The sequence below is a fragment of the Acanthochromis polyacanthus genome, chromosome 17, assembly GCF_021347895.1.
Source record: "Acanthochromis polyacanthus isolate Apoly-LR-REF ecotype Palm Island chromosome 17, KAUST_Apoly_ChrSc, whole genome shotgun sequence".
NCBI classification, from domain to species: domain Eukaryota; kingdom Metazoa; phylum Chordata; class Actinopteri; family Pomacentridae; genus Acanthochromis; species Acanthochromis polyacanthus.
In genome coordinates this window covers 31953441-31978510 of record NC_067129.1, presented here as the reverse complement: position 1 = coordinate 31978510, position 25070 = coordinate 31953441, and the positions used below count along the sequence as shown (strand labels likewise).

The 25070-nt window shown below is 44.4% G+C and overlaps 2 protein-coding genes across 2 annotated transcripts in view; both read right to left on the bottom strand.

Annotated features, from left to right (window-relative positions):
* The window catches only part of LOC110972118 (GTPase IMAP family member 8-like), a 323852-nt gene that overhangs the window by 262207 nt on the left and 36575 nt on the right, over window positions 1-25070 (bottom strand). Inside the window, exons 5-6 of the mRNA XM_051937134.1 lie at window positions 10701-10802; window positions 9125-9538 (exon numbers count right to left, since the gene is read on the bottom strand). Coding sequence (XP_051793094.1) covers window positions 9125-9538; window positions 10701-10802 — 516 coding nt within the window. The remainder of the gene's footprint in view (window positions 1-9124; window positions 9539-10700; window positions 10803-25070) is intronic.
* Window positions 1-25070, bottom strand: part of LOC110972346 (uncharacterized) — a 185039-nt gene that overhangs the window by 156047 nt on the left and 3922 nt on the right. The gene's annotated exons all lie outside the window — the stretch shown is intronic.

The window sequence follows — 25070 nt, the reverse complement described above, 5'->3', positions numbered from 1 at the left end:
TGTTCTTTAGCTCTTCCTGATTTAACAGTTTATCACCTTTTATCATTGTCTTTGGTTTTTATCCTTTTGTTATAAAACACTTTTAAATCTGTGAAAGGTGCTACATAAGTTTTACATACTCAAATTAACTCCTGTTAATGAAAATATTTATTAAACTGCATTAACCCTTGCATGGCATTCTGGTCTGTGGAACATCTTTTCATTTTTCTAGCAAAGAAAAATGAACGATTATTTGTTCCAACTCCGCTTCATTGGCCTTGGCTCATTTTCTGTGCAGACCATAACACATTATCAATGACTGTACATCTCCTACACATTTATTACATACAGGATGTTTGGGTCCACTGGACCCAGGGGCAATAAAAATGTGGAAATTTTAGGTCCTGTGCACCTGCACTCTGTCCTCCTGTCTGGGCCTGGTGTATGTGTCTGCCCTGCCATTCCTGCACAGTTTTGCAGCATTGCTACAAAATCCAAGCACCAACACCTGCTCTCCATCCCAGCTGAAAATTGTTGGTGGGACACAATAAATACAGCTTTACAGTGTGGTTCCTTATCACAACTAATCAAGATGGCCAGAAGATTCTCTCTTCAGAGGGCCTTGGAATGGATAATGGAAGAAAGGGAAGCTTTTGATGATGTAGAGGAAGAGGTTTCAGAAAATTCAGAGTCTGACAGTGACTCTGAACAAGAAAATGAGGCTGAATCCCAAACTGCCCCCTACACACTCCCCCTCCACTACCGAGTGTCACTCCAAAAGAAGTCACACTCGCAGCTGTCAAGGGCACTTTAATTGAAGGGGGAGGGTGTAAATATGATCATCAGGAATGGGACGCCCTGTCACCTCACCGGAAAACGGAAGCCGTCATCGCCATGGTAACACAAAGACGCCTACTGTGCATGGCTGTAGCGCTGTGGCACAGGTTGCAGGTAATGATGTAGGGGCTACATTCTGCTTCAAATAATTTGAAGTCATCCCACATGTTTTCCAATCCTATTATCTGGCATTTCAAATCCAACAAATGAATGAATAAATGAATTCTGCCAGTTGTGTTCAAATTTTAAGGTGTCAGGGGGTGCACAATTAAATCAAACGTCAGCAGAGAAGAAGATTTGTTTCTTTTGTTTTATCTTTTTTCACCACTCTTTTTGTGATGTTCTGTCAGTGTGAAAAAGGTGTGGGAGAAATAATGGACACATGTGGAACTTACATCGATATGTTGTTTCCTCCTCCATTTCGACGTTGCACTTCCTGAAAAAGTTGTCCAGAGTGAGCATCGATGCAGACTCGTTATTTAAGGGCTGAACAGTCCACTCCCCCTCCGCACTACGCGGTTTGGGACGGCCCTTAATATGGAGGACCCTCCGCGGGAACACGCAAACGGAGGGGTAGTGTGTAGGGATAGTGTGTAGGGGGCGGTTTGGGATTCAGCCTGAGAGTGAGCATCAGCGAGCTCTAAAGACAAGCCACAGGACCAGTCCAGCAGCAGCCAGTTCCAGGATCAGTCCGTCAGCAGCAGTGAAGAAATGTGAATGTCAAAAAGTGGTGAAATTTAATGGTCTTCTTGCTCAAAAGAGTCACCCTGCATGGCTGCTAATGTGATTAGGATGCAACCAGGCCCACACACATGGCAGTGACTCACGTGGAGGACATCAAGTCTTCTTTTGAGCTTTTCATCCCAGATTCCATGCAGAAAATTATTGTGGATTGCACTAATTTAGAAGGAAGACGTGTTTTTGGAGAGAGGTGGAAGGAGATGGACCAAACCCATTTACAAGCTTACTTTGGGCTTCTTATCCTTGCTGGAGTTTTCAGGTCCAAAGGGGAATCCACAGAAATTCTTGTGGGATGCAGAAACTGGCAGAGAATTTTTCCGTGCAACAATATCTCTGGAAAAGTTCCACATAATTTCCAGCATTATCCGGTTTGATGACGGACCAGCTCCACGACAGAGAGAGAAGCTAGCTGCCATCAGGACAGTGTGGGACAAGTGGGTGCACCGAGTCCTCTGGTTTTAAAATCTTGAGTTTTAAAACCCCTAAATGATGCCATTTAGAGGCCACTGCCACTTCAGGCAGTATATACCATCTAAACCTGTAAAATATAGTATAAAGATCTGGGCCGCCTGTGCTGCCACCTCCTCATATGCTTAGAACTTACAAGTCTAAACAGGGAAACCTCATGGAGGAGCCTTTGAGAAAAATCAAGGAATGAGAGTTGTCCTGGACATGACTCAGGGACTCAGTGGACACAACATCACATCCAACATTTGTTTTACCTCACACAAGCTGGGACAGGAGCTCCTAAAGAGGAAGCTGACCATGGAGGGAACGATACGGAAAAACAAGTGTGAGCTCCCACCACAACTGCTGACAACAAAGAACAGGCCTGTCAAGTCTTCCAGGTTTGTGTACACGGCTGACACGTCTCTGGTATCCTATGTACAAAAGAAAGGCAAGAATGTGGTACTCATGAGTACACGGCACAGGGATTTGTGAACCTGTGGCCAGGAGCATAAAAACCCGAGATCATCATGGATTATAATGCAACAAGCTGGTGACTACCTACAGCTGCAACAGGAGGACCCTACTCTGACCTTTGTCATCTGGATGGCACTGAACCCAAGAGTGGAGCGCCTTCTACCTTAGTGGTAACCAAATTATTCCCTTCATTTTAATGCCTGGTACAACTAAAGGGATAAATATGAGAACAACAACAGTTCATGAGAGCTTAATTTCAGAGCTGATATCAGACATTTTCCATGTTTTTCTTGATAAGAACCAAAATCACTTCAGTTCTTCCATCAATAGCTATGGCATTATACTGACAAAAACAGCTTTTAGACATTCCATGTTTTCTTTTCTGTCTGTTTTAGTCACATGATCCACACAGGAGTTAGTATTTGATTGCATAACCATTGTTTCTGATGACTGCAGCCATGCGTCTTGGCATGCTCTCCACCAGCTTCTGACAGCAGTTCATTCCTGTTGCACAAATTCAAACAAATTTGCTTTATTTTTGGGCTTGTGGTTCTCATTTTGATTTTGCGTTTGATTATTTTCTAAAGGTTTTCAGGTGGATTTAGATCTGGTGATTGAGCAGCCAAGGCATGGTTCCAATGTTCTGGTTCTCCATCCAGGCTTCAACTGACCTTGTCTTGTTGGAAAATCCAGTCATTGGAGGCAGGAAAGAGTCTGTTTTTAGAGTAGTCCTGTACATGACCTGGTTCATTTGCCCTGTTCCACCCAGACTGAAACTACCCCAGATGGTTACTGATCCACCCCCATATTTTACTGTAGGGACACTCAGTACAGTTGATATCTTTGGTTTCGTGTTCCTAAACTTTCTGTGTTTTAAATGTCTTTCTATATAACCTGGAAAGTCACAGAGAAGAATCAATAAATAAAATATATACATACAGTCAAGGAAAAAATCGTTAGATCATCCTTGTTTTCTGAATTTCTTGTTCATTTTAATGCTTGGTACCACTAAAGATATGCTACCTGAAAAATACAATGAACACGACAAAAAAATGGAGCTGATTCCATCATACTTTATGTCCTCTCATGCTTCAGCTTCATTGTATTCCCAGGGTATATAAGAGGCCATTTCAGGTCATAAACAGCACTGCACATGCAAAGGCCTAGAACGGTTTCAAGCTGTAGAACAACTTCCAAGTTGTCAGCTCTCATATAACGCCTAAAACTGAAGAATTATGTGAAGCCACAAAGGCAGCCATCTTGGTCCTTCTGGAAATTGGCATGAGTGAGAGATAGGTAGTGAAAAAACTGAGGATCTCCAAGACAGCCGTTCATTACATCAAGAAAAACAAGCCCAACATGGTTCTACCAAACTGCTAGCTGGTCACGGCAGGAAATGTCTTTCTACCCACCAGATGGCACTCATCTGTTCCTGTGTCAGGAATTGTTGTCAGACCTCCAGGGACCTTAAAATGAGTGGACACTGTGGAGAAGCGTGACTTGTTTGGCAATGATCATTCAAAAGCGACTTCTTGAAGCTGGTCTGAAGTCACACAGGGCAGGAAGAAGCCCTTCATCAAGGAAAGCCAGAGGAAAGCCCGGTTACTCTTTGCTGGGATCACAAGGATTGGACTGTTGATGATTGGACTAAGGTTCTCTTCAGGGATGAATCCAGTTTTCAGCTGATGCCCACTCCAGCCAACTTACTGGTTAGGAGGAAGCCTGGAGAAGCTACAGACCAGTCTGTCCCAAACGTGAACAAATATAAGTGGAAGTGTGAAACAAAATAGGTAATTTTACAAAAGTAAGTAAAAGAGATAGACCCAAGTAAAGCAGATCCAAATTCAGAACAGGAAATTACCATATTTATATAATTGAAAACAATAAGATGCAATGAAAATAAAGTGACTGGATTAAATTAGATTAAGTTGAACTTTATCGTCATTGAACAGACTACAAATAATAAGACAAAAAATGCAGTTTCACATCTAATCAGAGATGAAAACAAGAAGAAGAACAGATGAATCAGTGTGATGATTATTAATGGAAAACAATGGTTCAAAACAAACTCTGTTGACCCCAAACAGAAAATAAAATCGCAATTTTTTAACCAGTGATATGAAATTAGCAAAATATGTCCTTTCTTATGTAATTGTAAGACAAAATAGAAATATGTAAATACATCTGTAGTCACTGCCATAGTAGTTTGGTTGTTACAGCAGAAAGAGTCCCACCACCATAAATAAAAATACACAATAAAAACAATATAAACTGCAAAACGTCCCATGAAAAGAATGTACCAATGTTAAATTGTTTTATGTGTAGAGTAAATAGAGTACGAGAGTAAACACAAGAATGTGCAATTACAGGTTAAGGAGGTTAAAAGATTAAGGTCCTGATTGTCAGACAAAAACGTGAGTAAATATAGGTTCTTATTAATTAAACTAACACCTGTCAGTGAAACCTGTACATCCTTAAAACATTTCAACTTCGTAAGCATCTTCGTCAATACGTACAACTTTGTACATCATAAACCTAATTCACTACTGATCACACAAACATAATAATCAATAATTATTTGCTGGATTGTAGTTATGAAGCTGTGATTGGCTCATTGTGGTCACATGACATCCTTTAACTTCCTCATTAGTATAGTGGACAGTATTTCCACCTGCCCCGTGGAAGACTGGGGTTCCATTCCCTAACAGGGAGTTGGTGTTATTGTCAATAATTGTGTGATTTGGGGTTTTTTGCATGCGAAGTTTTGTTAACAATAATATCAATAAATTCTTGTTATTTTTTTGGTTTATTGGTTTCCTGATTCCTGGTTTTGAAGCTCAGTGTTGAGTCTGTCCCCATCTTGTCTCTGCCCTGCTAATAATAACTCAGCAGAGTGATCCTATGATGACATCTAGCTGTCATTAAAAGCAGCTCAATTATGGACAACTTTAACTCTAAACACAATTTAAACAGGTCATTTATATAAAAATCCACCCACCATGTTTGTGTATTTATCAAATCAAACTGGGTTAAGGTTCATTTATTACACATCACTTGATAATATTAGATTTTTATGTCTTGATTATTTATTGGCACAATTTGTGTTTAGCACATAAAAGGACAGCATCTTTAGTTTCATTCACAACTTTAAGATGAGATAAAACTTTAATGATGATAATTAAACTGTATCTTGAATTCAGAAATCTACACCTGAGCTGCTGTTTACCAAAGGTCAGAGATACTGATAAGCAGATTAATTACACATTCACACGGTTTAGTGACTTTACTGCAGCAGCTGGTCTGTTTTAGCCTGCATTACATTTTAAACTCCTCATATTGGTTTAGGGTTATGGTTTGTTCTTCTTGTAAGAAGAATATAAAGTTGTTCACACTTCCTTTAGAGTCAGACTATGTACTGCTTTGCACGGGGGGCAGCATGGATCAGTGGCTATAGTGGCCATCTTTCAACCGGAGGGTTGCCGGTTCGATCCTTGGCCTGTTGTGCTCATGTCAAGGTGTCCCTTGTGCAAGACACCTAACCCCTAATTGCTCCTGATGGGTTGTGGCTAGCGCCTGGCATGGCAGCTTCTGCCATCAGTGTGTGAATGGGTGAATGTGATGTATCTTGTGAAGCGCTTTAGGTACCTTGCAGGTATAGTAAAGCGCTATATAAATACAGACCATTTTGAATTGTGTTTTAATGAAACAAGATGAGGAACCTCAGATGGGTATTTGTTGATTTTGTATTTTGTGCTGCATTGTTGCAACTTTCTTATGAATGGAAAGAAAAAATTCAACGAAACCTCTGGATAAAAATACTCCATCGGAGGAGTACATCAGTGTACAAAAACAGATTTTTCTTCAATCTATATTTGCACCATCAACTTCTATAATCTTCCATTTTCAGGCTCTGTCCTGGACAGAATAGTACTTCCCTCTATTTGCAATGACCATGTTTTCCAATTTCCTTAGCAAATCAAGCCAGGAGTTGATGTACGGGCTGTAGTATCTGTTTCCCACTCTCTGGGGCAGGATCTCCTTCAGCTTGGCTTTGGCTGCGGCCACCTGATCCTTGGCGACTTGGTGTTGATAGGTGAGGACTACAAAGGTGTGGCTCCAGACCTTCTCTCCAAAGATCTCCACCATCTGCCTCACGGTGTCTTGTTCGTCATTCATTTGGGGCCTTACCTTGATGACCAGCAGGAAGGCGTGGGGCCCCGAGGCCAACATGTCGACACATCTCCTGATCTCTGTCTTCACTTCAGGTGTTTCTGAGAATCCAGGAGTGTCAACAATGGTCACCTTCCATCTGGACACCTCCTCCGTCTGCAGACAGTACTGAGCATTCCCTGAGGAGAAGAAACACAGTTTATATGTTTTACATGGTAAATGGTTTGTACATGTATAGCGTCTTCTACCTTAGTGGTACTAAAAACACTTAACCTCTTAATCCCGGTCGGCCCACAGGTGGGCCGAAGAAATTTTTTCTGAAAATATGGCCAGGGCTTAAGAGGTTAAGAATGTGTTTTTACTGGTCTACGTCCCTCTCAAGGTAATACCACAATCCTCACTATCTTAGATAGAAGCAACACCTTTACCTAGAACCACAGTCTGACACTGGAGTCAGAGTTATCTTTTCTCAACACTGTTCTGATGATCACAAGCTTTTCCTTCTTTTCTGACTGGTTTGTTCTCTGCAGACAAGAACTACAGCATCAGGACAGAACTACTAGCTGTGGTCCTCCAGGAGTGGAAGCGCTGGCTGGAGGGCTCAACGTATCCCTTTATGTCCTGGACCAACCTCAAAACCGGTGGGCTTCATTCCTGGGATGATTTAATTTCACCTTCATCTCCCAACCTGGTTCCAGAGACATGAAGCTCATCGCCCATTCATATCCCCTGAGGAAGACTTGAGTATGAAAAACATGAACTCCTCCTCCTGTGTAATGGAAGCAACCCAGGTGGGAGCTCAAGCAGGTGGTCTTAGAGGCACAACTTGATCTCCCACTCCATGAAAACTGTCCATCAGATCGCCTGTTTGTTCCAATGTCTGCCAGGTCTTCAGTGTTCCAGCGAAAACGTTCCTCCACCATGGGTTTTACAGAACCATCGGCCTCCTTCATCAGTGTTTCTGATGTTCAGCCTTCTCCATCACTGACTGCAGCTAAGCTTCACACCGAGCTTGCTCCATCCTCCTCCAACTTCTTCCTGTACCACTCTGTCTCTGGTCCCACATTATTGATCTATGTCCCTCTGAAGGTAACACCACAATCCTCACTATCTTAGATATAAGCGACACCTTTACTTAGAACCACAGGCTGCACTTACTTGAACTGACTTGCAGGTTGCAAAAAAAGCCATTTTTTTGTTTTTAAAGAGTTTTTTTTTGGCTTTTTATATAGGACAGTGGAGAGAAAGACAGGAAACATGAGGAGAAGATTGGGGGAATGACATGCAGCAGATGACCATGGGTAAGACTCAAACCCATGACCACTGTATTGGAGACTGTAGCCCCTGTTTATGTGTCACCTGATCAACCAGGTAAGGTACCGGGGCACACAAAAGCCAATGTTGACAATCATCTTTGGTAATATTTATCAATGATGATACACCAGATTCAGATTTATCCCATGTTACCTGATGATGAACTGGCAGCAGCACCACCAATACTGAAGGCATCTCTTCCCAGTATCATGTATCCACAGGTGCTCTTCCCTGATCCAGTCCTCCCAACAAGAACCAGTCTGAGGTCTGGCACAGGAACAAAGAGACACAAAACATCCCATCTGCTGTTAGAAGCTACAAATGTTAAAGGATTGTTGAAGTTCATTGGCACCTGCAGTATTTCCTGTTAACGTTTCTCTTGGTTCTTTGTGGGTCATTCCACTTTTCATCACTGCTGTAAAGATTCGGGGAAACAAGGACAAAACTGTGTATAACGAGCTAAGTTCCAAAAGGACTAAAAATATGTCTAAAATGACTCAAATTATCTGATTTCCTTTTTCCAACACAGCTCAAAACTTGTGCAGCGTATCAGAAAATTCAACATGACCCCAAAGACCTCCAACATGACTGAAATTTTGTTCAAAATGACTCCAACTCTATTTCAAATTCCTCAAAATCTGTCCAGTATAGTCACAACTTGTCCACACTAAGCAAAACTTGACAATTTTCTTAAATGTGCATTCGAGCAACCAGGCAATTGCAGGTAGAACCACAATAAACCTGGAGCACATTTGTGTTTGAGGGTGGGTTTTGTTAGCTAAATGAGATTCAATAATAAAGAACTTTACACACCAAAAATACTATTTAAGTCATTGGAGGAGACTCCAAATCTTGAGTTTCTAAACATGCAGCAGAAAAGACATTGCTAAAAGAGTCAACACCTCAAACTTCCTGGATATCAGTTGTTCAAGGTTATACTAACAATGATTTCAGGAAAAGTTGTTTTCTCTTTGTGTGACCTTCACTTAACATATAGGCATATTTTTTTTTGATTTTGTGATGTGTTCTTTTGTTAAAAATACAATAAAGCCACTAACTGAAAAATACTCTTGATTTTATACGTCTGTGAAATAAATCAGTGCATTAAAAAATTATTTTCTTCTGCCCAAAACTGCACCATCAACATCTGTGGTGTTACCCTGAATGACAGTCTTGGCCACCTCGTCCAGCAGATCCCAGACCTGCTGCTTGTCTTTGAGGACGTAGCATCTGTCTTCCACTCCACCGGGGAGGATCTTCTTCAGCTCAGTTTTGTTTTCTTCCCGAATCTGGACCTCCATCTCCAACTGATTGTCGTAGGTGAGGACTACATAGGTGTACCTCCAGATATTCTCTCCAAAGATCTCCTCCATCTGCTTCACAGCATCTTGTTCATCACTGATTTGGGGCCCCATCTTGATGACCAGCAGGAAGGCGTGGGGCCCCTCCAACATGTCGACGCATCTCTTGATCTCCGTCTTCACTTCACGTGTTTCCGAGAGTCCAGGAGTGTCGATGATGGTCACTTTCCAGTCGAACACCTTCTTTGTCTGTGGGCAGCACTGAGCGTTCCCTGAGTAGAACAATCACAGTTCACATGTGAATTCTTAGCAGTTTCTGGGTGTGTTTTTGCTCCCGTTTCATCTTCTTCTCACTGTTTTTTCTCACTTTGTAACTGCAATATAAAGTCCAGCACCTCTATGGAAACAGAATAAACAGGAAGTAGAGAGAACACAGAAGTGTCTTATGCATAGAATCACTCAGCTGTAATGCTTTCATTCACAAATAATGAAATTTAAACATTCAATTTCTATTAATCCTCAAGCGACCAAGCTATTTTAGCGACTAAAATGAACGACTGGGGTCATTTATGACCCCACTCTATTTTACACAGGAATACGTCTACTTTAGTGCCTCTTTTTGTGCTTTCTTACCTATTCCACTCCACTGCATTTAAGATGGATATTCTAAAATATCCTTCAGTAATTATTCATGGATTTTAATCATTTTTGACTCAGAGCTAAAGTAAAACCATATGAACAATATGACGCATTGTAAGAATGCAATAACATTTATTCAGAGACGCTTTGTCTGCCACTTCTTTTAAAACTTTATTCCTTTTGTTTCCTCAATAGTAAATCAAAAGCACATAAAAAAAAATCTACACAAACATCTTGTCTGTATGTGTGCAATGTAACATGCAGAGAAGTATTTAGATTAGGGACGGCTGTGGCTCAGGTGGCAGAGCCGTTCGTCCAATGCAAGACACTTTGCCCACCTTACCTCCAGTGCTGCCACTTACACTGGTGTATGCATATGTATGCTGTGTAATGTTGGTGGTGGTCAGAGGGGTTGTAGGAGTGGATTGGCAGCCAGTCAGTCTGCCCCAGGGCAGCTGTGGCTAAAAATGTAGGTCTGCCAGCTATAGTGCACTGCAAAACACTGAAATATAGCGATTAGAGGTAGAAATAAATAAATAAAACTAAGGCCTACAATAGTGAAAAACCTATACATCTTTCTGGGGTCATAAGTGACCCCAGACAAGTTTCCATTATCCTTGTCACACCAGTTGGCCGATCTCTACAAAAAACTATGAGCAGCTGTAGGACAAGTAGATTGACAAATTCATGGTAGGAAACATTTTTCGGATAAAAACTATAAAAACAGCAAATATGGAATCAACATCCAATACTGGATAAAAGGTGGCTCCACATGAAGTAAATATCCAGTGTTACCTGCAGCAGCACCACCAGTACTGAAGGCGTCTCTTCCCAGTATGATGTTTCCACTGGAGCTCTTCCCTGATCCAGTCCTCCCAACAAGAACCAGTCTGAGGTCTGGCACAGAGAGACAAAACATCAAAGGTAGTAAAAACTGTGATATTTCCTATTTTCTACCATTCATGCCAACTTTCCCAACTACTTTGCCTCTGTTGTGGAGATTCATGAGGACAAAAAAATGAGGACAAAACTGAATATCCCATTTTTTCACATTTTGCTTGTACTTGTTTGTTGTTTCAATGTAAACTGTGTAAGCCATTTTAAGATACCAACACTGTAGCAACAGTAGCTTCTTAATAAATGTCCATCTCAACTTGCCAACTACTTTTCCTCTGTTGTAGAGATTCACAGAAGTGACAAAACTGAATGTTGAGGTGAGCTCCAAAATGATTTGAAATTCATCCAAAATGGTTCAAATTTCTTTTTGCCAAAATCAGTTTCAGCTTGTCCAACATGACTAAAAACTTTCCCAAATTTATCAAAATAGAAAAAAATTGTCAAAAATAACTTGAAACTTGTACAGAATAACTAAAAACGTATATACTAAAGAGTCATATTTTTCCCAACAATCTCAAAACTGGTAATTAAGTATTAATAATGACTCAAAGATTTTCCTAAATTAATCTAAAAAACTTGAAAAGTTACTGAGAAAATAATCGAAAATGACTTTAAAATTGTTCAGAATGACTGTAAATAATGAAATAGTAAAATCAAAGACCATACAGTGTTATGGTTTCAAGAGGCTCAGGCACAGGAAATGAGACAGAGCATGAAGGTATAAAACAAAAGTTTTTATTTTACAGAATGCAAGATACAAGAATACCTGAACTACAAAAGGTTGCTGGAAAAGTAAAACCAGAAATAATCCAGGGACTGAGATTGCAAAAGGCACAAGACTATGAGCTGCCCTAGCAGTTGTGATGGGTCTGGATCCGTATTTCCGTATTTAGTGAAGTTTTGAGAGCGTTGGAAGTTACGAAACGTACACAAAAGTGTACAGCCACGCAGGTCTGGGGTCTCCACAATGTGCTTGTTTATTACAACAAAAAGGCAGACATAACCTTACCAAGCCCGGTTACACGGCTGCTATTTTATCATACAAACAAAATAGCTGGTACGAATCCATACATCACTTGTGAGTCCAGTGGTAGAAAATAAATATGAGAGCTCAGCGTCAGGAATGCGTCCATAACGAGAGTGCCACTCAGACTGAAAAAAGATGACAACCGCCCCCTCTGGTGGCGTTGTACAGTCTTTCTTAAAGGTACATCACACAACCTTAACTGTTACATATGCCCCCCTAGTAAGACAAAGGCTGACCTCAGCCGTACGCTCTGAGACTGTCACGGCGAGCGGGTGGACCCGAGCAGAGAGCCACACTACCAAGGCTGGCTGAATGACAGTGATTTATTGTAGGGGGGTGAATAATGGCACGGAGGGGGGAAATCCAGGGTGCAGGAGCGGAGGGGTTCCAGGCAGGGACAGAAGGGTCCAAGCAGGAGTGGGGGTCCAGGCATGAGTGAGGGTCCAGGCAGGAGTGGGGGTCCAGGCAGGAGTGAGGGTCCAGGAAGGGGAAACCGGTGAAGATTGGTCTGGGGAGAGCCGGAGGGGAAGGAGGATGGCGGGGATCCCGGACAGCTGATGCGTGGTTCTTGTTCAACAATCTGGCAGGGAGAGGAAGGATGAGCCGGTTCTTATTGCAGAGGTGATTAATCAGCATGATGTCCCTCAGCTGTCCGGGAGCCGTGGAGGTGGTTGATTGCCTGAGTGGAGTCAGCTGGGAAGTTGGGGGACTGGAGCCCCTCCGGGGGCAGGACTGAACACAAGGCCAGGGACTTCACTTCAGCTGGAGGGTGGGAAGTTTCGTTGCGCCTCCTGCGACCAGGTCGCTTAGTGGCTGGCCCCCTAACTGGTGCATCGGCGGGGCCTGGTCGACTACCAGAGGAGTCGGCGGGCGGGTCGGCCAGGGAGGTGCTCAGGAAACCCCGAATATAATCAGGTAAGTGGCCGGTTAACCAGGGTCGCTGGTTGGCTATCTTGCGGCCCAGGGTTATGCAAGAGTCATTAGGGTCTTCTCTCCATTTCTCCCACAATTCGTACAGCACATTGAAAAAAATGCTGTGCTCCTCGCAGGAGGAGAACAGATCCACAGACGTGCTCTGAGTTCCACTCAGGGTGCCTGCTGGCTCCGGGGTTGGTTGAACTGGCAGAGGAGAATTTGGTGGGGACTGGGTGGCAGAAAACTGGGGTAGGGACGAGGTGACTTGATTTAGCTGAGTGGTGAAATTGTCCAATAGTGCCTTTGTGGCAGCAACGTCCTGTAAAGCTTGGCTGTACTGGATTATGAGGACCGGGTCAGGAGCTACCTGTGATATTTGGTTGGCTAACACGGTGAGTTGAGTATGCATTCATTGATAAGTCTCGGTGAGCGCACGGAGGGTCTGGTGGTGTTGGCTCAACAGGGTTCCTTGGCTGGCGACGGTGTGCATTATGTCCAGTGGGGTGGGCAGGTCCAGTCTCGATAGTGGGCTCTCCGGGTCCATTTTATGGCCAGATTGTTCTGTCACGGCAAGCGGGTGAACCCGAGCAGAGAGCCACACTACCAAGGCTGGCTGAATGACACTGATTTATTGTAGGGGGGTGAATAATGGCACGGAGGGGGGAAATCCAGGGTGCAGGAGCAGAGGGGTTCCAGGCAGGGACAGAAGGGTCCAAGCAGGAGTGGGGGTCCAGGCATGAGTGGGGGTCCAGGCAGGAGTGGGGGTCCAGGAAGGGGAAACCGGTGAAGATTGGTCTGGGGAGAGCCAGAGGGGAAGGAGGATGGCGGGGATCCCGGACAGCTGATGCGTGGTTCTTGTTCAACAATCTGGCAGGGAGTGGAAGGATGAGCCGGTTCTTATTGCAGAGGTGATTAATCAGCATGATGTCCCTCAGCTGTCCGGGAGCCGTGGAGGTGGTTGATTGCCTGAGTGGAGTCAGCTGGGAAGCTGACTCCACTCAGGCACCAAGCTGCAGGGGGAGAGACAGGGCAGAGGAGCGGATGGGAGACAGCCAGACAGGGCAGAGGAGCGGATGGGAGACAGCCAGACAGACAGACAGGGCAGAGGAGTGTTAGAGGGGGAGAGGAGCGTGAGAGGGAGGAAACAGATGGGGAAAAGGGGTATTTGGGGATGTCAGGTGGGAAGGACGGGGGTGAGGAGGGAGCCCTGACAGAGACAGTCCATACTTAAAATACTTACATAAATGCTAAAGCATTTAAGATGTCCAAACCAAACAGGGTTGCAATCTGTGAAGCACCACAGTATCTGGCATACATGTCAGTACTGAATAATGTGTAAGTCCACAAAGATGTTACAAGCAAAAATAATAAAAAGTATTCAAACAAGCAACAATGGTGAATTTCCCCCCTTTTTCTTTTTTTTCAACAATTGACTCTTGAATGAGAAAAGTCCTTAACTATAACAGGAAACAGTCTGAAAACTAAACAAGGCAACATTCACAATCTCTCTCACATGTTGCACAAGGAACAAAATCAGTAATGCCGTTTTTGGGCATGATATCAACACACACTTAAGAACCTCAAAAGCATTACTTCAAGTCAAGCCGGTCAGTGTGGAAAGCATTAGTCCATCTGGTGTCTGACCATCCAGAGGTCACTCTGGGGACATGTCTTGGTCTCAAGTTGTAGTGTTCAGCAGGCACGGGAACCATGTCAGTCAAAGGCAAGTTGTAGGTCTGGGAGTCATGAGCCATCGTGGCAGCGTCATTTACTGAAGTCGGTGTAGAGTAAGTCCTATTAGAGTCGGTGTTCCAGTCATGTTCGTCATCAGGGAGAGACATGGGGACATCTGCGGCTTCAGGGATGGTGATGTTCGAACTGCTTGGCTCTGGGACATCCAGGTCAGGGGGCAGATCACTGTCCACAAACTTAGGGCTCCAGCAATCAGCAGGCACATGTCTTGTCCGTCCACGGGGAGAGGCTGTGTCCCACGTATGAAACGGTAGCAGATTCACCACATGGAAAACATCTGCATCTGTTCCTGTGTCGTTTCTGGCGAGTCTGTAGTTCACATCAGACAACTTCTGGGAAATGCGGTAGGGGCCAGTGTAAAGTGGGGCCAACTTTGCTGTAAAATTGGTCAGGGCATCTGATCTGGGGTCGGATTTAGCTCTAACAAGATTTCCAATGTTGTAGGAGGCATGATGGCATCTCAGATCGTAATAGGGTTTTTGACGTTTGTGGCTCTCATTCAGCACAGCTCGGGCGTGGTCATGCGCTTCCTGAAGTGAGGCCCTGAGGCTTTCAGGATAGGGGACACCAGGATCATCAACACTATCACTGGAGGGTTGAGTGACCAGATCAAGGGGAGTGTTTAACTCTCGTCCATACAACATCATGGAGGGACTTAAACCTGTGCTTTCATGATGTGCAGTGCGCAGTGCAAAACAGATCTGAGGAATGTACTTGTCCCATGCAGTATGTTTGTCACCCACATAGGCACGAATGGCTGTTTTGAGAGTTCGATTCACTCGTTCAGTGGCATTTGTTTGTGGATGATAAGCCGCTGTGCTCAGTCCCTAATGTTGAAACAACATGCTCAAAGAGTTCACTCACGAATGGTGTTCCTCTGTCAGAGATAAGGAATGAGGGGGCACCATGTCTAGCAAAGACATCACTGATGAACTTATTGGCTGCAACCTGTGTCGTAGCCTCTCTCACTGCACTGACTTCGATCCATTTTGAAAAATAATCCACAAAGACAATGATGTAGGCATTACCACTCGGTGTGCATGGCAGGGGTCCGACATAGTCCACACCGGTATATTCCCATGGTCTCTGTGGTTGAATGGGGACCATGAGGCCAGCTGGCTTTCTTTGACTTGGCTTAGTGGTCTGGCACACTGAACAAGAGACAGCATACTTCTTGACATCAGAGGCCATGTTTGGCCAGAAGAACCTCAGTCTCAGGCGAGCCAGTGTTTTTGAAGCACCCAGGTGTCCAGCTGTTGGGTGGTCATGATAATACCTCAGCAGACTACCACGGATGGCAGTTGGAGCATAGAGCTTCATTTGCTTGAGTGGATGTAGACCACATTTAGTTTTTGGGTCGTGAAAGTAGAGCAGTCCATCCAGAGCAGCATACTGGGAGAGATCATTATTGTCCTCATCCTGACTGCTTTCCTCCAATTCACGGAGCAAATCCCCAGTTACAGGGTCATCCAGCTGCAGCTGTTGTACCTGAGAGCGGTCTGCCAACACTACCAAAGGCAGAGTACGAAGATCAAGGCTGCCAATGACAGCATGAGCCGGTAAGAGATCCATCGGAGCATCTGTAGCTGGGAGAGGGTTGCGTGAGAGTGCATCAGGCACTTTGTTACGCTCACCGGGTTTGTGAACAATGCTGAAGTCAAAGTCTTGGAGGCGGAGGGACCATCTGGCGAGTCTGCCAGATGGATTCGGGCGAGACATCAGCCATCTCAGGCTGCTGTGATCAGAGTAAATGGTGACATGTAGACCCTCTATGTACGGCCTGAAGTGTTCCAAGGCCCAAATGACAGCCAAACACTCCTTTTCTGGAGTGGAGTATGGTTTTTCAGACTTGTGTAGCGCACGGCTAGCATATGCTACAGCAACATCTTTGCCTTCATCGTCTTTCTGCATTAGTGCAGCACCAAGTCCAGCATCACATGCATCAGTGTGGATGAAGAAGGGGTGTTCAAAGTTGGGAAACCTTAGAACAGGTGCAGAAATGATGCATTTTTTCAACAAATCCAAGGCTGCTTGACATGTACTGTCCCAGCTGAAAGGTGTATCCTTCTTTGTAAGTGCGAAGAACGGCTCTGCATGACGAGCATAGTCCTTTACGAAGTGTCGATAGTAACCTGACAGGCCAAGGAACTGTCGCACGTGCTTTGCAGAGGTTGGCACTTTAAAGTCCATCACGGTTCTGACTTTGTCAGGATCAGGGTATATGCCAGATGGAGTGACACGGTAACCAAGGAAGGTGAGCTCACTGAGGCAGAACTGGCATTTGCTTGGTTTTAGGGACAGTCCAGCTGATTTTAATCTTGCCAAGACCTCCTCCAGATCTGCTAGGTGCTGTTCAAAGGTTGGAGAGGCGACAACAATGTCATCGAGGTAAACTGCGCAGGACTTGTAAATAAGGCCAGCAAGGACTGTGTTCATGAGCCTCTGAAAAGTCGCTGGAGCGTTACAGAGGCCAAAGGGGAGGACTCTGAACTGGAACAGTCCGCAGTGTGTGACAAAAGCTGTTTTTGGTCTTGACTCCTCAGCAACAGCCACTTGCCAATAACCCTGAGCAAGATCTAGAGTGGAAATGAACCTCCCTCTGGACAGGAAGTCAAGGGATTCATCCACACGTGGGAGTGGATATGAGTCTTTCCCAGTCAGTTGGTTGAGACCTCGAAAATCCACACAAAATCTTGGCTCACATTGGGGTCTGTTTACAATGACAACAGGAGCAGACCATGGCCCTGATGCTGGCTCAATGATGTCCTCCTTTAACATCTTCTGAACCTGTTCCTCGATGATTTTCTTTTTCATGGGTGAAGTGCGGTAAGGAGGGAGGTTAACAGATTTTGCATCTCCTGTATCAATAACATGCTCAGCCAGTGATGTGCGGCCCAAGTGACCATCAAATAGATCACTGTAGTTCTCAAGCAACCTTAACAGTTCAGCTTTTTCCTCTTTCACCAAGCAAGCTTCTTCAACTTTGTCACGTAAGGCCGATGGTGAAACATCAAGAAACATCATAGTTCCAGATCCAAAGTCACAAGAGTCTGGCCTGTCATCCTCAGGATCATCAGGGAAAGGTTGATTGTCATCCATTATCACTGTTCTGGTAGGTACATGTATGGTCAGTGAGGTACGTATCATAAAGTCCATTCCCAAAACGATGGGGGAGGATAGCTCAGGGATCACCACAAATCTCCGGTAGAAACGCTTGCCCATAAATCCGATGGTAAGCCAGGTGATTCCCAGTGGGTCACAGTACGTGTTATTTGCAAGGAGAAGGGGTAAACCTGACCGGGCTGTAGTAGCATGTTTGCTCTGATTGTTTTCTGAAATCAAGTCCGCCCTCACAGCTGAAACTGAGGCTCCTGTGTCAAGTGTGGTGTCCATCGCTGCACCTTTAAAGTTCACTTTAACTCTAAATGGGGTGTTCCATGGAGACAGCGACGTCCTATCCTCAGCGTGATTGAGCACAGGCTGCTCATCTGGAACAAGAGGAATTAGGGGAGGTGGAGTCAGTGCCTGGGGGGAGGGTTGCCTCTGCGAAATGACCTCCTCCCTTGGAAGTTTCCCTGCTTCCTACTAGAGTGTCTCAGCTCCGATGCTGAGCCACCCTCAGCCGTACTTGCACCAACAGTGTTGGAGTTCAGGCCTTGAGGCTCAGTTAGGGGAGGTTCAGGTGTGGACTTGGGAGGACTCAGGGGAACCCTTGGGGTAATGGAGCAGTTAGGGCAGGTGCGGGATGTAAAACCTGGCATGGAGCATTTGAAGCAGTGGGTGCCACCATCATTTATCCTCTTTGCCTGAGAACGAGGAAGCAGCATGGTATTGGGGCCAAGAACAGAGTGGAGTTCATGTGCTCTCAACATCAGGTCAATGACTGAGTCAACACACGTGCCAAACAGAGCAACTCTGTATTTCTCCTGAGCGTGCTTACAGATCAGTTCTATTTGCTCTACATCAGATGGGGGGTTCCTCAATTTCTTGAACTCACCGAGCATGTGGGCTACAAATGTGGGTAGGGGCTCCTCAGGACCCTGGACGCGGTCAAGGATGCCTCTCATCACACGTTCTTGGTTATCAGAGGGGAGGAAGACCGTTCTGAATAACACACAAAAATCTGTCCATTTACCAATATGATTATTGAGCACACTGAACCATTTCTTTGCCTCTCCAGATAGGAAGCGTGGCAGCTCCCTAAGGATCTGAGCATCTGACAGTTCAAGAGAGGACCTGTAAGTACTACCAGAATGGAGTCAGTCCTCTGGATGGATCACACCGTTCCTAGCAAACACAGGAGGCTCCAGTTTAGCTTGGTGCAAAGCAGCTGCTAGGACCCTGGTCGTATTAGCAAGTTCGAGACAGTTTGAATGTTGATGGTTCATATCCTCAATGGCTTTAGCATGAGATTGTGATGCCACATCAGAGTATGGAGGTACCTTGGTAAGAGGAGCAGGGGTGTAGGGGGTTGAGGCAGCTACTGGGAGGGGATTGAGGGGGTCGTCAGTGGGTTTAGTAGCAGCTAACTTGTCATCTCTGTCCCAGAGCTCCAAAATTTTCACTGTAGATCAAGAGACTCATGTAGGTACTGCTGAAGCATGTCAACTGTGGCCTGTAAGCTTTTTACTTTGTGTTCAAGGTCAACATTTGCATGTCTTGTAACAGTCAGTCTCGGGAGAGCTGCAAAGTCAGTGTCATTTTGGGGGTCTTCAAAGTCAAGGTACTGAGGATGCTTTGCCATGGTATTAACTCATTAATGTCGTCTATGGTCTCTAAAGCTTTTCTCTTATCTCAAAAAAATTTAAGTCAATGCAAAATGTAGAAGACAATTGCAATCTGCACACATTTGTATATAGCATGTACAACCACAAAGATTCTTCTTCTCCAAAACTGCAGCCTTTTCACTCATTTGCAGAGATAAGCAGAAAAAACAACAGAAAACCATCAATAAAGACCATGCAAGTGTCATATGTAGTTAGAATACAGCTACAATATTAGAGAAACAAACTTAAAAAGTCACTTCAACAGAGTAATAACTCCAATATATCTATTTTTTCTTATTAATAAAGCAATTGTATTGATCACTTTCAATTCTCAAGTATTTATGAGCTTATCAATGCAGTCAGAGTCCTTATAGTCATTACTCACAGTACTCAAATCAGTCTCTTCTCTTCCGGTGCTCCCACAATCATGACAGGTATCAATTCACAGTTCAGCTCAGCCTTAATAATCCTCAGAGTTTCACAGTTCATCCAGAGCCGGTAGAAATGCAGAATGGGAATCCACACAGGCAGCATGCAGCCATGAGAAAGGTGAGGTACAGGTCCGGTGACAGGGACAAAGATTCAGCTCAAATCTCAACAGGACGTCCTCCTCCCCGCAGCAGGATAATCCACAACAGGTCCAACGATGCCGAGTAATCCCACCGGAAGGCTGGCTCCCTCTCTCCTCCGTTCAGCAAAACGTGGCCTGTCTGAATCCTTGATGTTGCCGACGCTCGGTAAGCTAGCGCTAACGGTGTTTACTCTCTAGCTGAGACCTGGAAATGGCTCGCAGAGTCCGGTTGATGCAGGAAGGTCCAAGGAAAAGATGTTCGGGCGCCAATTGTGATGGGTCTGGATCCATATTTCCGTATTTAGTGAAGTTTTGAGAGCGTTGGAAGTTACAAAACATACACAAAAGTGTACAGCCACGCAGGTCTGGGGTCTCCACAATGTGCTTGTTTATTACAACAAAAAGGCAGACATAACCTTACCAAGCCCGGTTACACGGCTGCTATTTTATCATACAAACAAAATAGCTGGTACGAATCCATACATCACTTGTGAGTCCAGTGGTAGAAAATAAATATGAGAGCTCAGCGTCAGGAATGCGTCCATAACGAGAGTGCCACTCAGACTGAAAAAAGATGACAACCGCCCCCTCTGGTGGCGTTGTACAGTCTTTCTTAAAGGTACATCACACAACCTCAACTGTTACACAGTCCGAGGGTAACTACACTATAACTAGTAGACTAGAATAACAAAACTCACAGAAGGTAACACCTAAGGCAGGCTAGAACTAATACCAGAACAAACAGTTAATACCGGGAGAACAGGAGGGTGGTGAGGCTGGTTGCGAACAGAGGATCCAGCAGAGTAGATAGGCAGAGGATCCAGGGAACAGACAACGGCTGACTGTGGCAGGCGAAAACTGAGGAAGGCACGAGCAGGCAGGAAATCCAGACTGGAAGAAAAACACAAGTTACAAAGAGCTTGAGAACCAGGAAGCTGGACTGAACTGAGCGGAAAACTGACTGATGATCGTTCACAGTTCGGCGACGAGTAGTGAATGGCATCTGTATTTATAGCAGCTGAGGAGGACTTGATTGACTTGGTCCCACCTGCTCGTGCTCAGCTCCTGCTGATTACCGATGAGATGCACCTACTGCTGCAGGATCTGTGTCACACACCTAGAAAGAAAGGAGGGGCGGGGGAAGGGAGAGAGCTACATGCAGCCCGCAGGAGTGGGCATGACAGTACCCTCTATGGGTACCTCCAGGTGCCTGACCGGGACGAACTGGGTTGTGCCGATAGAAGTCTTGGATAAGGGTGGAATCCATGATCAGCCTCCTCGGGATCCAACTCCTCCCTTCCGGGCCATAACCCTCCCAGTCTACCAGGAACTGTAGACCGTGACGCTAGCGGCAGACGTCCAGGAGACGCCTGACGGTATAAGCCACGGTGTTATCGATGACCCTGTGAGGTGGAGGGGGCAGATGGGGGGCCAGCGAACTCTCCAGAACAGGTTTTGTCTGAGAAACATGAAACGTGGGATGACTTTTCATAGAAGACAATAGGCGGAGATGTTCCGAACTGGGGTTGATGATGCGATCCGCCTCCAACAGACCCACAAAATGAGGAGCCAACTTCTTAGACTCCACCCTAAGTGGAATGTCCTTAGCCCAGAGCCATGCTTTCTGTCCAAATTGCTAATCCAGGGCCGGTCTCCGGTGGCAGGCTGATTTGAAGTCTTGTTTCAATCACAGGTATTGCAAGCTCCAACATACTCCCTGGTGTCGGCCTCTAAGGTGGTTTACCAGAACTTGCATCACAGGACCTCTAATGTTCAGTTGACCCCTAGATGACAGGCCACCTTGGATGAATGACCCCACTGGAGAACCTGGGAACGGACAGGATTAGACAAAAATAAGCAGTTAGGGGGGATACCTGGATCAGGATGTCGTCTCTGTGCCTGACGGACTTGAGCATCCATTTGCCAGGTCAGGGTGGCTACAAGACAGGACTAAAGCAGGATGGTTTTGGGCTTCTTGGGTTCCTTGGAGGCAGTGAACTGGCGAGATAGGGCATCAGGCTTGAGGTTTGTGGAACCAGGGTGATATGAGAGCGTGAAGTTGAACCATCTGAAGAACAAGGTCCAGCAGGCTTGTCAGGAGTTCAGATGTTTAGCAGATCTGACACTCGAGGCTCTTGTGTTCAGTCCAAGCTGCAAATGTTTGTACCGTACCCTCCAGTTACTGTCGCCACTCCTCCAAAGACAGCTTCATGGCCAGAAGCTCCCAATTCCCCACATCGTGATTCCATTCCACTGGGGACAGACGGCTGGAATAGAAGGCACAAGGGTACCATTTCTCATCCTTAGCGAACTGCTGGGAAAACACAGCCCCAACTCCAGTGTCAGAGGCGTCAACTTCAACAATGAACTGTAGTGAGGAGTCTGCCTGGGTCAGGATAGGTGCAGAAAGAAAGCAGTGCGTAAGGTCCGAGAAGGTGTGCTTGGCTTCAGGAGTCCAGAAAAAGGCCTGAGTGGTGTAGGTCAGAGCGGTGAGGGGGCAGCGGCCTTACTGTAGTCTCGAATGAATCTCCTGTAGAAGTTTGCGAATCCCAAGAATCGCTGGAGTTGTTTTCGGTTCTCAGGAACCAAATTCCTGGATCAACGGCTCACCAGGAACTCCCCTTTTATTGATGAGCTGGACCTGTTAAAGGACAACGAGAGCAAACTGCGACGAAATGGCCTGGTTTACCACAATACAGACACAGCTTGGCCTCCCTCCGATGCTCCTTCTCCTGGGGGGTCAACTGGGCTCACCCTAGCTGCATCAGCTCGGGTTTGGAGCAGAAAAACAGCCTTTGGACAAAATGCTCTTTCTGTGAAGGCCAGTAAAATCTGGGACAGTAGCCAAAAGGGGAACCAATCCTGTGACCACTGACCTTTAACTTGTGTACACTTTGTAACGTCCTTTGATTGAGATCTACTGACTTTATATTGTGACTTATTGACCTTTTATTGTGACTTATTGTCTTCTTATTGTGACCTAGTGTCTTTCTATTATGGCCTATTATGTTTTAATTACGACTTATTGTCTTTTTATTACGACCTATTGTCCTATGTTTTATCGTATGTTTCACTGTTATGTTTTCTTTGGTACTTTTCGCAATGTGCTTGTATTGTGACTTATTGTTTTATGTATCACTGATATGTCTTTTTTGTCTCAGGGACTGCGGATGGAAATTCGCATTGTGCTATAATCCTGCATATTTACGCCCATTTCTGAACAAACAGGCGTTCATTAATGTGCACTGTCCCTGCTAAATAAAGAAATTTTTTAAAAAGATGAGAACAAACAGTCAAGAAATACAAACCCTAAGACACGTTAGCGGAAGAGTGACACTAAGCACTCACAGAAAAATACTCAGAAGAATCTAAGATTCACTAAGACAAAACTATACGAAATACTAACCTGAGAAATACTCTGACAAGATCCGAGACACTAAGAATACTACAATAGACCAGAACAATGCAAGAAAACACCACTGTGAGAGAAAGGAGGGGTGGGGGAGAGAGAGCTACCTGGAGCCTGTAGCAGTGGTCATAACATACAGCTGATGAATAGTAAATACAAACCATTATTTAAAATCATTAAATCATTTTTATATTAAATTAGGTCTTACCTTGTTGATGTCTGCATCTCTGTTGTCATGGTTACTGACTGTAGATACATGCTGATCCAGCACATTAAAATAAAATGGTAAACTTAAAAATAAAAAGTTAGTTTCCTTTTTTAGTAATTAATGGGTGGCATTTCTGATGTGATTGGATAAAACATGTTGAAAAATGTTTTTTAAGACTGACAACATTTTTGGCCACAGTTTATCCCATTTTTTGACATTTTGCTTGTACTTGTTTATTGTTTTGATGTAAACTGTATAAACAATTATAAGATACCAACACGACAGCAACAGCAGCTTCTTACTTTGTAATAAAAGTCCACACAGCCGAACTGTGGTTTCTTGGACTTTTCTGTCATTTTTGCTGTTTTCGTGTTTTTCAGCAAAAACAGGTTTATATTGTGAACAGGACCATGTTTTATGGCAGGCTGATCAAAGAAAAGCTGGTGATTATGAAGTCATTTCAACTCAGTGAGTTTCAGCTGTAATACCTGTGAAACGCTGCTTTAGTGAACGCTCCTTGTCCAGTGGGAAGTCACAGTCCTTCCACAGATCTTTAACTTGGTTTTCAGCGACCTTGAAATGATCAAAAGTCACCATAGTTGCTGTGCCTTCATAACAGAACTTGAGGTTCTTTCTCAGTTGATCAGCATTGAACTTCAGCACCTGAAAAAGAAATAAAGAAAAACAAAACAAGCAAATATTTATAAAATATGATTACTTGAAATTTTTAGTACAAGTAAATCTGCTCTGAAGACTTGATATACAGAACATTTTAATACAAGCATACTGAACAGTTCATGATTCCAGCAGCTCAAATCAACTTTTCTTTTTAATGACACCTTCTGATGTACTGGACAAAACAGAAGTTGCACAAAAAAGGGACTTTTTGACAGCTGAGGGTGCATTAAAGGCTTCAGCTGTTTAAGGAAAATAAGCAATGAAGATACCTGTTTGTCCACATGCAGGGCGATGGCAACATTGTCCCAAATATAAAACTGTTCATGACGATACTGCTGAGCAACCATCTGGTTTTCTCCAGGTTTGTCCACCAGCTCATACCTGAAGAGAAAGCCAAACAGCAACAAACAGAAATATTATAATCAACTACACAACTCAAGTGAAAACAGTTTTCATGAATTTGGTAGATTCTCTTATTATTCATGTTCTGGTTTCGCTACTTCAGTTGAGCCCATTACATTTATCTCTGTAGGTCTTACCTGTGAGTCTCACTCATGGCGTACGGCCTCCAGATGAAGTGGCCGTCTTTGTAAACACAGACGGCGTTCAGATCGTCAGTCAGCAGAGGATACTTGGAGAAGAGCTCCTGATTGGCTGGACTGTGGACCAACACAGTATGCTGCACTTCCTGTTTGTGCAGGACAGTTTCATAGACCCTCATGACTGGCTGATCTCCAGAGCAAAACTGAAACAAGAACAGAGGTTTTACTGGAGGATTAACACCTGACTGTACAAGAAGGACTCATTCTCATAGCTGACATTTTATGGAGAATTTAACCTGTAGATACAGTCATCAGCAAAAGTTACCATACAACCAAATGTATCATGGCAGTCTTGAGTTTCCAGTGACTCCTATAACTGAATTTTCTATGATGGAATCAT